This window comes from Schistocerca nitens, chromosome 5 (assembly GCF_023898315.1).
Source record: "Schistocerca nitens isolate TAMUIC-IGC-003100 chromosome 5, iqSchNite1.1, whole genome shotgun sequence".
NCBI classification, from domain to species: Eukaryota; Metazoa; Arthropoda; class Insecta; order Orthoptera; family Acrididae; genus Schistocerca; species Schistocerca nitens.
This window is the reverse complement of record NC_064618.1, coordinates 398,175,302-398,190,986: the sequence shown is the minus strand read 5'-3', so window position 1 is coordinate 398,190,986 and position 15,685 is coordinate 398,175,302. Positions and strand designations below refer to the sequence as shown.

Below are 15,685 nucleotides of genomic sequence, written 5' to 3'. Positions count from 1 at the left end.
AATGAATTCACGGTGTTCTTATTTCAATTTCCAGGAGTGTATCTACTTCAATTTCGCCACAAAATAAACTGCTTCCAACTGCAACAAACACGCCACCGCAAACTGTGTTTAACCTATCTTTTCGGAACACCGTTAGGTTCTTCGCAAAAATTTCAGCTGAGCTTATATCCGGCTTTAGCCAGCTTTTAGTGCTTATAACGATTTGAGCGTCAGTGTTTTCTATTAGGGCTTGGAGATCCGGTACTTTCCCAACACAGCTATGGCAGTTTACATGTGTTACACCTATGGTTCCTGTATCTACGTTCTTCCTGTGTTCGGCCAGCACCCTTTGTGGCTGAAGCCCTTCTTGTGTTTGCCCGGGACCCTCTAACCAAAAAAATTCCCAGACCACACCACACAGCCCCTGCTAACCGTGTAGCAGCCTCCTGCGTATAATGGACACCTGATCTATTCAGCGGAACCCTAAAACCAACCACCCTTTGGCGCAAGTCGAGGAATCTGCAGTCTACACGGTCACAGAACCGTCTGAGCCTCTCATTCAGACCCTCCACTGGGCTCTGTACCAGAGGTACGCAATTGGTCCTGTCGACTATGCTGCAAAGGGTCAGCTCAGTTTTCATCATGCAAGCAAGACTAGTAGCCTTTATCACTTCAGTTAGCCGCTCAAAACCAGAGAGAATCTCTACTGATCCAAAGTGACACACATCATTGGTAGTGACGTGAGCCACCACCTGCAGTTGGCTGCACCCTGTACCCTTCATGGCATCCGGAAGGACCCTTTCCACCTCTTGGATGACTCCCCCCCGATATGCACATGGAGTGCACACTGGTTTTCTTTCCCTTCTTGGCAGCCATGTCCCTAAGGGGCCCCATAACGCACCTAACGTCAGAGCTCCCAACTATAAGTTATCCTACTCTCTATGATTGTCCAGATCTTGCAGGCTGTTTCCTCCGAAACAGGACAGGTGATAGCATCTGGCACAGCGACAGCGTCAGTCATAGACAGCGCCTGGAACCTGTTTGTCACACAAACTGGGGAGGCCTTACGTGCGGCCGCCTGGGAAATCTTTCGCCATCTGGTACGCTCTGAGGCGACCTCCCACTCGACCACAGGTGATGGGTCAATCTCAGTGCGAACAGTAACTGGACTGCCCACCAATGCAGACCGATTGGAGGACTCGGCCGTGCTGGACGTCCGTTGGATCCCCATGGCCGGTCCACAACAATTGTGCCCATCCATTGCAGCCTTAAACTGTGTAACCGAAGCCTTCACAGCCTGAAGCTGAGAGCGAAGTGTCACCGACTCGGCTCGCGTCCGCACACAACAATCACAGTCCCTGTCCATACTAAAGACCATAGGAAAGTAAACTATGCAGATAAACGGACTATCAGCACGTGCTGCACAACTCTACTGTAAACCCTGACGAAAACGCAGGAACTGTGTCTAACACGCAGAGACTCATAAAGCTAACCACCGAAACACTCAGGTGAAACTAAATAATTCGCCCCTGATTAGAAATTTGTAATATGTCATATAATCGGTTCATTTTCCGACGCAAACGAAAACGCAAAAACTGTGGCTATTATATATTAAAGAAACACGCAGAAACACAAGAAACTAAACTATTAAAGCACACAGATGATGTTATAAAATTAGCTCCTGGTTAGGAAATCGTAAGTCACAAATCGGTTACTTCCCTGTTGCTGCTTGTGTCGCGGCCGGCTACTGCTGCCTGACTCTACTATTTACATTTTAACTAATCATAATAACAAAAAAATGTAATGTCTATAGACCTACATTACCAGAAATAATAAGAAACAAATGCAACAAACTTAGGTCTCAATTACAGACGCCATATACCTCAGGTCACAGATGAGGCAGACCTTAGGTATTTCTGATTATGTACATGAAATAAGAAAGAAACAATCATAGACTGGAATAACCAATTTAGACCTTTAAATAAGCCAAGGGAAACAATAACTATTCGTATACTAACGGCCTGGGCTATACATAACACAAACTTTAGAGACTTATAATAGTGTACATAGGTTTTCTAAAAATATTAAAGGCATCTTTATTATGCTTTCTGGAAACTGTGAAGTCAAGGAAGTTAATATTCCCATCTTCTTCAACTTATATTGTAAACTTTAGGTTTGAATGTATGTTACTCAATATGCTGTATAAATTTTGTGTGTGCAGCATTATTACCATTTATCAAAGTCATTGTCATTTACATTCTTTTGTGATATATCTACTACATCTGAACCACTGTTCATTATTATACAGTCATTATACATTATTTTTCATTACTATACAAAATCCGTGAAAACGTTAGCTTGAGTACTTGCTAGACACCACCCCATGCGGTTGCTTGTAACGTAGTTGTGAAATAGTAAGATATTAAGACTCTCTCTGAGGTGAGTAAGCCGGCCGAAGTGGCCGTGCGGTTAAAGGCGCTGCAGTCTGGAACCGCAAGACCGCTACGGTCGCAGGTTCGAATCCTGCCTCGGGCATGGATGTTTGTGATGTCCTTAGGTTAGTTAGGTTTAACTAGTTCTATGTTCTAGGGGACTAATGACCTCAGCAGTTGAGTCCCATAGTGCTCAGAGCCATTTTTTTTGAGGTGAGTAATCATAATAATGGGAATACTTTTATGTGAAATTAATTTCTTTCTAATTCAGTAGTTTCACTTACTGGTACATTTTCATAAAGATTTGTATCATGTAAGGAGATAAATCTGGCTCCATCGGGAATGTACTCTACACATTTTTGATGGTATCAGTGTACTTACATGTATTCTTTAACTTCACGTTATTGTGGAAAAATAGTTTTCGTTAATCATCTGGTGTAATTTCTAACTGAGGTAACACTTAAGACTATCAGTGGTATTAAAAGTTGGTCTTACAGGAATGCCTTTTTTGTAAATCTTTGGCTGAGTCCTAAGTTTAGTTCATTACAATAAAACATTTTTTTACCGGTCATTAACCCTTTGATTTATACAGCTGGCTGCAGGTTTCATGTCTGTTATTGCACTGCTAGCTGTGAGATGGGCTGAGCTCTTAGTGTTTCCTCTTATCTTCAGTAGATAGAATAACACGTCATATACCATTGGAAAACTGAGAAATCAATCTGTTCAGTGTTGTATAACACGCTCGATTTCTTTTGATATTTTTCGACTTATAATCAATCATTTTCAGAGTTTTTTGCCTGCTGTGTAATAGCGAGAAATGCCATGGGGTAAAGTTTTTCTCAGATGAGAAAATCGAAAGTTTGTTGAATAAAACTGTCAATGCTGTTTCTGAAAGTAATACTTCTGATAGTCCTGATAATGAAGACAGTGAGGTAAATGATACTAATGACAGTAAACCAAATGAAGCAGACAGTGACAGTGACTTTGCAGCAACAGGTGCGATTGTTGCTAAGGCCACATGGTAGAAAAATGGAAATGGGGAATAAATCAGGATGAATCTTCCAAAACTTCAATTTGTAGTTCTAGTGGAATCAGCCCTAGGGTTCAAAGACAAATCCATCAACAACTAATCCCCTTAGATATGTACAGAAAAAATGGTTCATATGTCTTTCTGGGAGTATGTAGCAGCAGAAACAATTAAATTAGCAGCAACAGATTGTTACAAAAATATTCTACTTCTAAATCAAACATTGCTTGGTTTCCTACTACTTATGATGAAACTGAAACACATTTTTCTTCATATATTCTTATGGTGCAGTGAAGAAGCCAAAATTCTGTCATATCAGTCCTTAAAAAATTAGTTCATACTCCTTTCTTTTCTGACATCATGCCATATAGAATATTTTTACATATTTCTATGTTCCTTCATTTTGTAGTTAATGGAAACTCCGATTCCGAAAACCGTCTGGACAAGTTGCAACCTGTTAATAGCCATCTCAAACAAGATTTGCAACGTCTTCTATTATCCTAAAGAAGACATTGCATTTGTAATTGATGAAAGCCTCATGAAATTAAGAGGTAGACTCTGCTACATCGAATGCAATCCCCCATAAAAGGTCAAATTTTGGAATAAAGTTCTTATGTCAAATAGTGGGCAATTGCTCAGGATTTGATATTTATACAAGGAAAAAAACCTGAACCAAGCAACTAAGAAATTCCGATTACTGAAGTTGTTGTTATGGGCCTCATGCAACCCTATTTGCACAATGGTCGTACAGTATATGTTGCCAACTCGTACACCTCACCCATTAGTGTTGGCAAGGCTCAATGAAATGACAACAAATGCATTAGGGACAGTTAGATCCACATAGTGAAATATGTTAGATCAGCTGCAAAAATCGAAGCTAAAAAAAGGAGAGACGCTTGTGTTATTTTCACACAAGCCCTTCGCTCTGAAGTGGATGGATAAAAAGATGTAAATACTATGTTCACTATGCATACAGATGTCAGTATGATAGCAACAGGAAACACTGATAGAAAAACAAAAACCCCAGTCCAGAAGCACCAAACAGTTACACAGGACAATAATTCAACGAATGCACTTGACAGACAGCACCAACAGCTATCATCCTTCCCTCTCATGAGGAGATATGCCAATGCATATCAGAAAATTTTCCATTACCTGATACACACCAGACTTTTACGTTCATATGTCCTACAGAACAAAGTGATAGGAAAACAATTTTGTTGCAATCAGTTGAGAATGCAACTGGCTGAGGACATAAAAGACCAGACTACACTAGATATGGATGGTCCAACCAGTAATTTCTCCCTGTTATAATGCAAGCAGCAAACTGGGCAAATTTTGTTAGATTTATACACCCAGTCCTATCAAGAAAAACATCCTTCGGAAACAGTGTAGTGTGGAAAGCAAGGAAGAAGAGTGAGACATGATATGAGTGTGAGACATGTCTAGTGACATTGAACATGCCTGTGTGGTTTCGAGTATACCACAACAACAAAAGCTTCTAAAACCGTATTATCTTCACTCCTTATTACTTCAGTAAATAGTAAGGTAAGATTTTAAAAAAATCCTTTCAAAACATTACAAACTTTTGAGAAAGGTGTGTGTGACAAACTATGCTGATTTTCATAAATTTAAATGGTAAACATAGTGTCCACTATGGGGAAAATATTAGTAAGTCAATGGGATAGACGAGAAACTGCAGTTTTTTTACAAAGACATATTTCATACAAAACATCTATATTCTCTCTTACACACATGTAGGTAATACTATAAAAAGAAAAAACGTCAAATTTCGAGAATACTGTATAACAATGTAAGTACTTATTATTCATATATAAACCTAGCTGCCAGATTACAAATGAAGTAAACCTTGTCCATCAGCATATTTATACTTCACTAATGAGGTATCAGTAGAACTAGAGCAGTATTCTCATGAATAAATGGCAAGGATAAATAATTAATTGACGCTGAGGTCCACGTTTTCACAAGTATACAAATTATTGTTTTGCTTTAACACCCAAACATGTTTCATCACACTTACAGTATCATCAGTGGTTTCTTTTTCTTGTGTGTTTCTGAAATACATACATCCAGATTATGCTTAATTTACGGAATATGTCACATAGGATTTTGTTGTTATTTGAAATATTTATACACTTTACCTTTTTTTTACAATGAGTGTGTCCTGTAACTGCCACACGAAATCAGCCATCAGTCTAAATTAGTAAACCACGTCATCTGCAAACAAAAGGGATGCTATGATACTGTCTGCACTTAATTTTTGTTTATAATCCAGTCTTTAAATGTATGTTCAGGTAAAATTGTGGTATATGTCCATTTTTCGTCTTACCATTGCATAATATTATTTTGCTAGTCCTAAGCTGTGACAGCTTAGTTTATGGATGCCAAACTGTTTTTGTTATTTTAGTGTAGTTGAACTCACTTGTGGATATAGGTCAAAATTTTGTGAAGCTGAGGTATGGAGAACTATTTGATATAGTTCTTTATTAATGAATTTAATTTCGTATTTAGACAGTGTTTCTCACTTTTGTCATGTGCGTTTGTGAATACTGCCCTTCCTATGTTGCTGTGGCTTGGACACAAATTTCACTGCACAAATTTATGATTCCGATGCACTTCGAATAGCCATTTCTTTTGTTTTGGTTTGACATCTGCGAATGTTGTATCTGTTCCGTTTGTATTCATTTGTGTGTGTGTGTGTGTGTGCGTGTGTTTTATTTGTTTTGTCTGGTAGTTCGTTTAGAGTGTTGAATAATGTTTTGTTACATAGTACTGAATGGTCACTGGTAACTTTTTGGACCTGTGTGATAACTTTTTAGATGTGGTAACATGGTTCTATTGTTAAACAATTGTACAGATGATTACTGCATTTTAGGATTTGGAGGTCTGTTTCTATGCAATAATTGTGATGGTTGTTTTTAAAAAGGTAGTCTGCAATGTGGAATGTATGTCGTCACTCCTTAGTGCTCTTAAATGTTCTGAGTATATCATCGTGAAATTTCTGTGTCTGTCCAATGTATACTGCATCACAATCTTTCCAGATTAGCTGGTGTGTATGCATGCTTTGTTGAAGTGATCTGTGGTGATGCTGGGTATTTTAAATATTTTCTGCAATGTGTTGCTTGGTTTGTATACCACACTTATACCCTGCTTTCTCGTGATATTTCCTACTGTGTGTGTTGTTTTGTTCTCAAATGTCAGGGTGAGCCACGTTTTCTTGTTTTCTTGTGGTTTCTTCATCTTGTGTGCCTGGAGTGTTTTCTGTTGTGTGGTTGTTGCTGGTGTGTTGTGTTGTAATATTGTTGTATGTGTTTGGTGTTAGTTTCGTTTTTATTTCATGGATAGTTCGACAAGTGTTTACATTGCACGCATTTTCTGTGCCAGTCTGCCTGACTGTGTTTAGTTCTTGTATGTAGCTATTTTGTCTATTGCAATTCTGTTCAATCTGTGTAGGATATAGCTGAGGCTAGCATGCTTATAGACTGTCATATAGTTTGCCCTGTTGTGAGTAACTGTACTGGTTGATGTAGGTTTTCTGTATCTTGAGAACTATGTTTCCTGTTTCTCTCTTGTGACGTCTAGGAAATTTATATTTATGTCTGTTTCAGTTTCAAGGATGAAGTGCGTTTTTGGGTGAGTAGTATTGATGTGTCTTTATAACTGTAGTATGCAGTCATGTGTTCTATCTATCAAGCAAATTGTGTTATCAATAAAGTGGTTCCATTATATTGCTTTCTACTCTTTTAGTTTTATTATTTCTTCAAAGATTTTGTTTTCAGAGTGATTAAGGAATATGTTATTCAGAAGGCCACTTATGATTTTGGTTGGCAGCCACAGTATACACGCAATGTAAAATAAAAGTTAAGGTTCATATGTAATTTAAATATCAACAAACGCTGACGTAATGTATTTCCTGACACAAATATAAACTGGATGTATGTATTTCAAACAAATAAAAGAAAGAAAAAAAACACTGAAAGTACCACAACTGCGGTGAAAAATGTTTAGGTGTTGAAGCAAAACAATAATGTTTTTACTTGCAAAAAGGCAGCTACATCCTTCATTCATAATTATTTTGCCGGCCGCGGTGGTCTCGCGGTTCTTGGCGCGCAGTCCGGAACCGCGCGACTGCTACGGTCGCAGGTTCGAATCCTGCCTCGGGCATGGATGTGTGTGATGTCCTTAGGTTAGTTAGGTTTAATTAGTTCTAAGTTCTAGGGGACTGATGACCTAAGATGTTAAGTCCGATAGTGCTCAGAGCCATTTGAACCATAATTATTTTCTGCAAGTACAGGAACTGAGCTCAAAATCCAATATGATAGTAACGATACAAGTAAAATAATAGTTGAATACAAGTAAGGATCAGGCAATACAATGAATAATAAAGCAAATTGCATCATTTTATTAAATGTTCGTACACTGAGGAGACAAAAGTCGTGGGACGCCTTGAAACATCGCTTCGGTCTTTCTTTTGGCCAGCATAGTGTAGCACCTCGGCTCAACAAGTCGCTGGAAGTCCCCTGCATAGATGTAGAGCCATGTTGCCTCTGCAGCCATCCACAATCGCGATAGTGTTGCTGATGCAGGATTTTGTGCACGAACTACTCTTTCGATTATTACCCATAAATGTTCAAAGGGATTCATCTCGGACAATCTGGGTGCCCAAATCATTCACTCGAACTGTCCATAATGTTCTTCAAACCAGTCACGAACAACTGTGGCCCTGTGACGGGGCATTTCGTCATCCATAAAAATTCCATCGTTGTTTGGGAACTTGAAGTCCATAAATGACTGCAGATGGTCTCCAAGTAGCTGCACGTAACCATTTGCAGTCAATGATCGATGCAGTTGGACCAGAGGATCCAGTCCATTCCATGTAAACACAGCCTACACCATTATATTGTGGAGCCACCACCACATTGGACACACTCCTTGTTGACAATTTGGATCCATGGCTTCGTGGGGTCTGTACCACACTTGAACCCTACCATCAGCCCTTTCCAACTGAAATCGGGACTCATCTGACCAGGCCATGGTTTTCCAAGTGTCTAGGGTCCATCTGATACGGTCACAAGCCTGGGAGAGACGCCGCAGACGATTTCTGCTGTTACCAATGGTACAGGTCTCAAGGCATCTGCTGCCATGGCACAGTGATGCAAAATTTCGCCACATTGTCCTAACGGAGACGTTCGTCGCACGTCACACATTGATTTCTGCGGTTATTTCACCCAGTGTTGCTTGCTATTATCATTGACAACTCTAAGCAAACGCCGCTGCTCTCGGTCGTTAAGTGAAAGGCGTCGGCCACTGCGTTGTCTATGGTGGAAGGAAATGCCTGAAATTTGCTATCCTCAGCTCACTCTCGATAGTATGGATCTCGGAATACTGATTTTCCTACCGATTTGCGAAAAGGAATGTGCCGTGCATCTAGCTCCAACATCTGTTCCGCATTCAAAGTCTGTTACTTCCCATGGTGCGATCATAATTATTTCGGTAACCTTTCCAAGTGAATCGTCTGACTACAAATGACGTCCAGTGCACTGCCCTTTTATATCTTGTGTACACGACACTACAGTCATCTGTGTGTGTGCATTATCGCTATCCCATGACTTTTGTTATCTCAGTGTAAGTTAGGGTGAGGAGATATGTTACAACCATCAGAAATTTATTCTTGGCTTTAGGTTGTTACTATATTGATCAGAAACATTACGTATACATCACTACTGAAATATATTGTCTTAGAATCCATATTCAAATACAATCTAAAAATATTACTGTTGTTAATATGAATGTAAAATGATATGTAGCTGACATGAAAAGTACTTCAACGTACTATTCTCATAACTGATAATATCATATTAACCTAACAGTAATTATAGTTACATAAGTATCAACATACACAATACGTAGGCATCTGGCACATATGGAACGATTACATTAAATATTGCTCTACGCAGACTATAACATTTCTGTGACATGCTGTAAGAAATTCTTATTATTTAATTCTTTTTTTTCGTTTAAAGTTTGCTGCCAGTTTGATCAATGCAGAAATTCTCATACTTTCAGAAACTTTGCCTACACAGGGGAAGATGACATATTCGACGTCTACATCTACATCTACATGCACATGGCTACTCTACAATTCATATTTAAGTGCCAGGCAGAGGGTTAAGCGAAATACCTCCAGACTATTTCTCGCCAGTCCACTCGTGAACTCTGTGCAGTTAAATTCTGCACATCACACTTCGTGTCCACGACGACCGCAGTCTTCTGCAGATAGATGCGGCAGACGTGCTCTCCCACTGTGTCTTGAAAACTGGGGCTCGATATTTGTATAGAAGATAGGTGATGTGCTAATCTTAAACTTAGTCTGGCCAGCAGAATTAATTGAATGCTGTAACTGTACAAAATATATTTTCCTATCTCTATTATGTTCTTTATAATAAATATCTCCACAGCATCCTATTACTCCTATTTAACTAGCATTGGGCTTTACCCCACTGAATAAGTTATTTAAGACAATCAGTTATGGTCAGTAACATAATTTTTGTCTATCGTCTAAGGATACGCAACCATAACAGGGCTTGTCAGATTGCAGCATATTAAAATCACAATCCACCCTAGTTTTACGTGACACGTTCCTTATTGTTATATTTGATATGAGCTAAATTAGAATAAAAAATAAAAATTTACTCTGTAACTTTCTTTGCTCTTTATCCTAAAATATGTCGTATCCGAGTGTTAACTGTTACTAGAATTAGGTAAGTGTTGTCCTGCTTGCATATAATGTTTTTGATAATAGCTGGAAACAGTCTTTTCCTTGTTGAATTTAGATGCAAGCTATGGAGAGTGTCATGTTGCGGAATAAATGGCAATGTGTCAGTGAATGTAATGTGGGGTCGATCCAAAACGATCTTTGAAGCTCAATATTCACACGCTGCAATAACAATTTTTCCAGGGCTGGTCAAAGTGCTGGAAGAGCGACACCTTGTTCATATTGATGTGTGATGTCGTTCAGGAAATACTTGCAACGTCTTCCTTAACTGCGTAGCTGTTGTAATCTCAGCTATTTCTAGCATCCCATGCTATCATTATTATATGACCCAGTGATTAAGATTTACCGCAAGGAGGCTAGGTTACATGTAACATCACTGAGTCAGTATTTGCTTTAAAAGCACTGGTGAATTGATAGCCCTTACCTAACTCTTGAAAGGTTTTGACGTTCCCCTACTCATGACTGCTGCCAAGTACCACGAGCTTTATTGTCGTCTTATTCCCATCCGTGTCCTCCAATTAATTAACAGCCTTTTCATGTTGTGGTACATCTTCTTTATTGTTTTGCTCATTTTCACCATCGTACTTCACAGCATTCGTATGGTTGTTTCCTAGGTTTTGTAACTGAGTATTACTTTTACAGCGCTGCCTTTTGTTACTGTTACTCACTTTATTATCACATGTACGTGTCGGTCTCATCACTGAAGGCAGTTTATTTCTGCTAACACTATTTAATATTTGAAGTTTTCGACGTGTTTGTGAGGCAACATTCCTCACACTTCTAAGTCGTACCTATCCTGATATTTTCTTTCATTGAGGAATTTTCACTCTACGGAAATGACTTAATGTGTTACGTACCCAGCATGGAACATTTCTGACCATCTTCCGACACTTTTTTCCATTTTTCACTAATTACTTGTGAAACAATGCATTTGTTTCGCTTAGTATGAGTGTTTGTCTTAGACAGAACATCTTAATGGTATTTTAGCGTGTCAGTTTCGTCTAGTAATTTCGTAATGATTTCGTTTATGGAATTGTCATTATTAAGCTTTACGTGCAAATCTTTTTCACATTTGCAACGTATCCAGATTTTCTGATCGTGGCTAGGAACGACACCACTTTCGCATTTAATACACACGTTACCCTCGCCAGATTCTGTTTTACAGTAGCAACAGTTTCAGTTGGTTTTATTTCATGATTAGCACGCAATTCGGATGTTCTATATGAGTTACCAGTTCTGTATTCTAACGTTTTGACAGTGCATTCTATGATTACTTCGTTAACGACTAGCTGAGCACCTGACTTTGAACAGGCACTTGTTTACTCAGATCTTCTATTAGTCCATCTCCTCCTCTCCTGTCTGTCTGTCCATTTCTCCCTCCCTCTCTCCCTGTCCGTATCCTCCTATGCCCTATCTGTGCAGGTATCCTCCTTCCCCTCACTGTCTGTCCATCTCCACCTCCTTCTTCTCTTCCACATTATGACGCTCTTTATAATAAGAGGATGCTGGTTCCTACCCCAAAGCATTTTTTTTCAGATTCTAAATAATATGTGTGCCAAATTAGGTTGTTGAGATTGTTACTGGAGCTTAGGGTAAGATTTTTACCCGTGACTTTGCCAGCGGATACACATGTCAAATTTTGTTTCACACATATTTAAAATATAGATGTGCACATATTTCACCTGTATCTCTAACGAATTTCGCCCTATAGTTTTTATGACCTCCCCCCATGAACCATGGACCTTGCCGTTGGTGGGGAGGCTTGCGTGCCTCAGCGATACAGATGGCCGTACCGTAGGTTCAACCACAACGGAGGGGTATCTGTTGAGAGGCCAGACAAACGTGTGGTTCCTGAAGAGGGGCAGCAGCCTTTTCAGTAGTTGCAGGGGCAACAGTCTGGATGACTGACTGATCTGGCATTGTAACAATAACCAAAACGGCCTTGCTGTGCTGGTACTGCGAACGGCTGAAAGCAAGGGGAAACTACAGCCGTAATTTTTCCCGAGGGCATGCAGCTTTCCTGTATGATTAAATGTTGATGGCGTCCTCTTGGGTAAAATATTCCGGAGGTAAAATAGTCCCCCATTCGGATCTCCGGGCGGGGACTACTCAAGAGGATGTCATTATCAGGAGAAAGAAAACTGGCGTTCTACGGATTGGAGCGTGGAATGTCAGATCCCTTAATCGGGCAGGTAGGTTAGAAAATTTAAAAAGGGAAATGGATAGGTTAAAGTTAGATATTGTGGGAATTAGTGAAGTTTGGCGGCAGGAGGAACATGACTTCTGGTCAGTTGAATACAGGGTTATAACCACAAAATCAAATAGGGGTAATGCAGGAGTAGGTTTAATAATGAATAGGAAAATAGGACTGTGGGTAAGCTACTACAACCAGCATAGTGAACGCATTATTGTGGCCAGGATAGATACGAAGCCCACACCTACTACAGTAGTACAAGTTTATATGCCAACTAGCTCAGCAGATGACGAAGAAATTGAAGAAATGTATGATGAAATAAAAGAAATTATTCAGATAGTGAAGGGTGATAAAAATTTAATAGTCATGGGTGACTGGAATTCGGTAGTAGGAAAAGGGAGAGAAGGAAACGTAGTAGGTGAATATGGATTGGGGCTAAGAAATGAAAGAGGAAGCCGCCTTGTAGAATTTTGCACAGAGCACAACTTAATCATAGCTAACACTTGGTTCAAGAATCATAAAAGAAGGCTGTATACATGGAAGAAGCCTGGAGATACTGACAGGTTCCAGATAGATTATATAATGGTAAGACAGAGATTTAGGAACCAGGTTTTAAATTGTAAGACATTTGCAGGGGCAGATGTGGACTCTGACCACAATCTATTGGTTATGACCTGTAGATTAAAACTGAAGAAACTGCAAAAAGGTGAGAATTTAAGAAGATGGGACATGGATAAACTGAAAGAGCTAGAGGTTGTACAGAGTTTCAGGCAGAGCATAAGGGAACAATTGACAGGAATGGGGGAAAGAAATACAGTAGAAGAAGAATGGGTAGCTTTGAGGGATGAAGTAGTGAAGGCAGCAGAGGATCAAGTAGGTGAAAAGACGAGGGTAACAAAAGAAATATTGAATTTAATTGATGAAAGGAGAAAATATAAAAATGCAGTAAGTGAAGCAGGCAAAAAGGAATACAAACGTCTCAAAAATGAGATCGACAGGAAGTGCAAAATGGCTAAACAGCGATGGCTAGAGGACAAATGTAAGGATGCAGAGGCTTATCTCACTAGGGATAAGATAGATACTGCCTACAGGAAAATTAAAGACACCTTTGGAGAAAAGAGAACCACTTGTATGAACATCAAGAGCTCAGATGGAAACCCAGTTCTAAGCAAAGAAGGGAAAGCAGAAAGGTGGAAGGAGTATACAGTGGGTCTATACAGGGGCGATGTTCTTGAGGACAATATTATGGAAACGGAAGAGGACGTAAGTGAAGATGAAATGGGAGATATGATACTGCGTGAAGAGTTTGACAAAGCACTGAAAGACCTAAGTCAAAACAAAGCCCTGGGAGTAGACAACATTCCATTAGAACTACTGACGGCCTTGGGATAGCCAGTCCTGACAAAACTCTACCATCTGGTGAGCAAGGTGTATGAAACAGACTTCAAGAAGAATATAATAATTCCAATCCCAAAGAAAGCAGGTGTTGACAGACGTGAAAATTACCGAACTATCAGTTTAATAAGTCACAGCTGCAAAATACTAACGCGAATTCTTTACAGATGAATGGAAAAACTAGTAGAAGCCGACCTTGGGGAAGATCAGTTTGGATTCCGTAGAAATGTTGGAACACGTGAGGCAATACTGACCCTACGACTTATCTTAGAAGCTAGATTAAGGAAGGTCAAACTTACGTTTCTAGCATTTGCAGACTTGGAGAAAGCTTTTGACAATGTTGACTGGAATACTCTGTTTCAAATTCTGAGGGTGGCAGGGGTAAAATACAGGGAGAGAATGGCTATTTACAATTTGTACAGAAACCAGATGGCAGTTATAAGAGTCGAGGGACATGAAAGGGAAGATGTGGTTGGGAAGGGGGTGAGACAGGGTTGTAGTCTCTCCCCGATGTTATTCAATCTGTATATTGAGCAAGCAGTGAAGGAAACACAAGAAAAATTCGGATTACGTATTAAAATCCGTGGAGAAGAAATAAAAACTCTGAGGTTCGCCGATGACATCGTAATTCTGTCAGAGACAGCAAAGGACTTGGAAGAGCAGTTGAACGGAATGGATAGTGTCTTGAAAGGAGGATATAAGATGAACATCAACAAAAGCAAAACGAGAATAATGGAATGTAGTCGAATAAAGTCGAGTGATGCTGAGGGAATTAGATTTGGAAATGAGACACTTTAAGTAGTAAAGGAGTTTTGCTATTTGGGGAGCAAAATAACTGATGATGGTAGAAGTAGAGAGGATGTAAAATGTAGACTGGCATTTGCAAGGAAAGCGTTTCTGAAGAAGAGAAATTTGTTAACATCGTGTATAGATTTAAGTGTCAGGAAGTCATTTCCGAAAGTATTTGTATGGAGTGTAGCCATGTATGGAAGTGAAACATGGACGATAACCAGTTTGGACAAGAAGAGAATAGAAGCTTTCGAAATGTGGTGCTACAGAAGAATGCTGAAGATTAGATGGGTAGATCACGTAACTAATGAGGAAGTATTGAATAGGATTGGGGAGAAGAGAAGTTTGTGGCACAATGTGACCAGAAGAAGGGATCAGTTGGTAGGACATGTTCTGAGGTATCAAGGGATTACCAATTTAGTATTGGAGGGTAGCGTAGAGGGTAAAAATTGTAGAGGGAGACCAAGAGATGAATACTCTAAGCAGATTCAGAAGGATGTAGGTTGCAGTAGGTACTGGGAGATGAAGAAGCTTGCACAGGATAGAGTAGCATGGAGAGCTGCATCAAACCAGTCTCAGGACTGGAGACCATAACAGCAACAACAGTATTTATGACGCAGCTGAAGTATGTGGTGTAAAATGATACAATTTTTCTGGTACATTCAGTGGTATATGTGAATACTGTCCGCAAAGTACGTCGCGAATACTGTCTGTAGGAAAGAAGTAATTAATTAAACGTCATGCTTCATGCGGCTGTTTTGATATATGGACTCCGAAAATGCCGTAAGCGTTAAACTTTTTTACCTTGATGGTTTTCTGTGTGTCACCAAGGGGAAAAAGTTTCGTAAAAGTCTGAAATCATCCGCAAACTTTATTGCAAATCTCTAAATGCTCTCATTCTCAAATACTAGGTGACTAATGTATGGGTAGTTGCGCGTAATGGACTGCAGAGATTTTTCACTTCCATCCTCGCCCCTTAGTTAGGTAGGTGGTTCTTACTCTCACAGCAATGACTTGCAGGTAGTGAGTGACGTGTGTACAAAGTTTGGTGGAAATCGGTGGAGTTGTTTAAG

The 15,685-nt window shown here is 39.6% G+C and overlaps 1 protein-coding gene across 1 annotated transcript in view; it reads right to left on the bottom strand.

Moving 5' to 3' along the window:
- Nucleotides 1-5,624: 5,624 nt before the first annotated feature.
- The window catches only part of LOC126259482 (methyl farnesoate epoxidase-like), a 206,785-nt gene continuing 196,724 nt past the window's right edge, over nucleotides 5,625-15,685 (bottom strand). Inside the window, exon 10 of the mRNA XM_049956320.1 lies at nucleotides 5,625-5,676. Coding sequence (XP_049812277.1) covers nucleotides 5,660-5,676 — 17 coding nt within the window. The 3' untranslated portion in view covers nucleotides 5,625-5,659. The remainder of the gene's footprint in view (nucleotides 5,677-15,685) is intronic.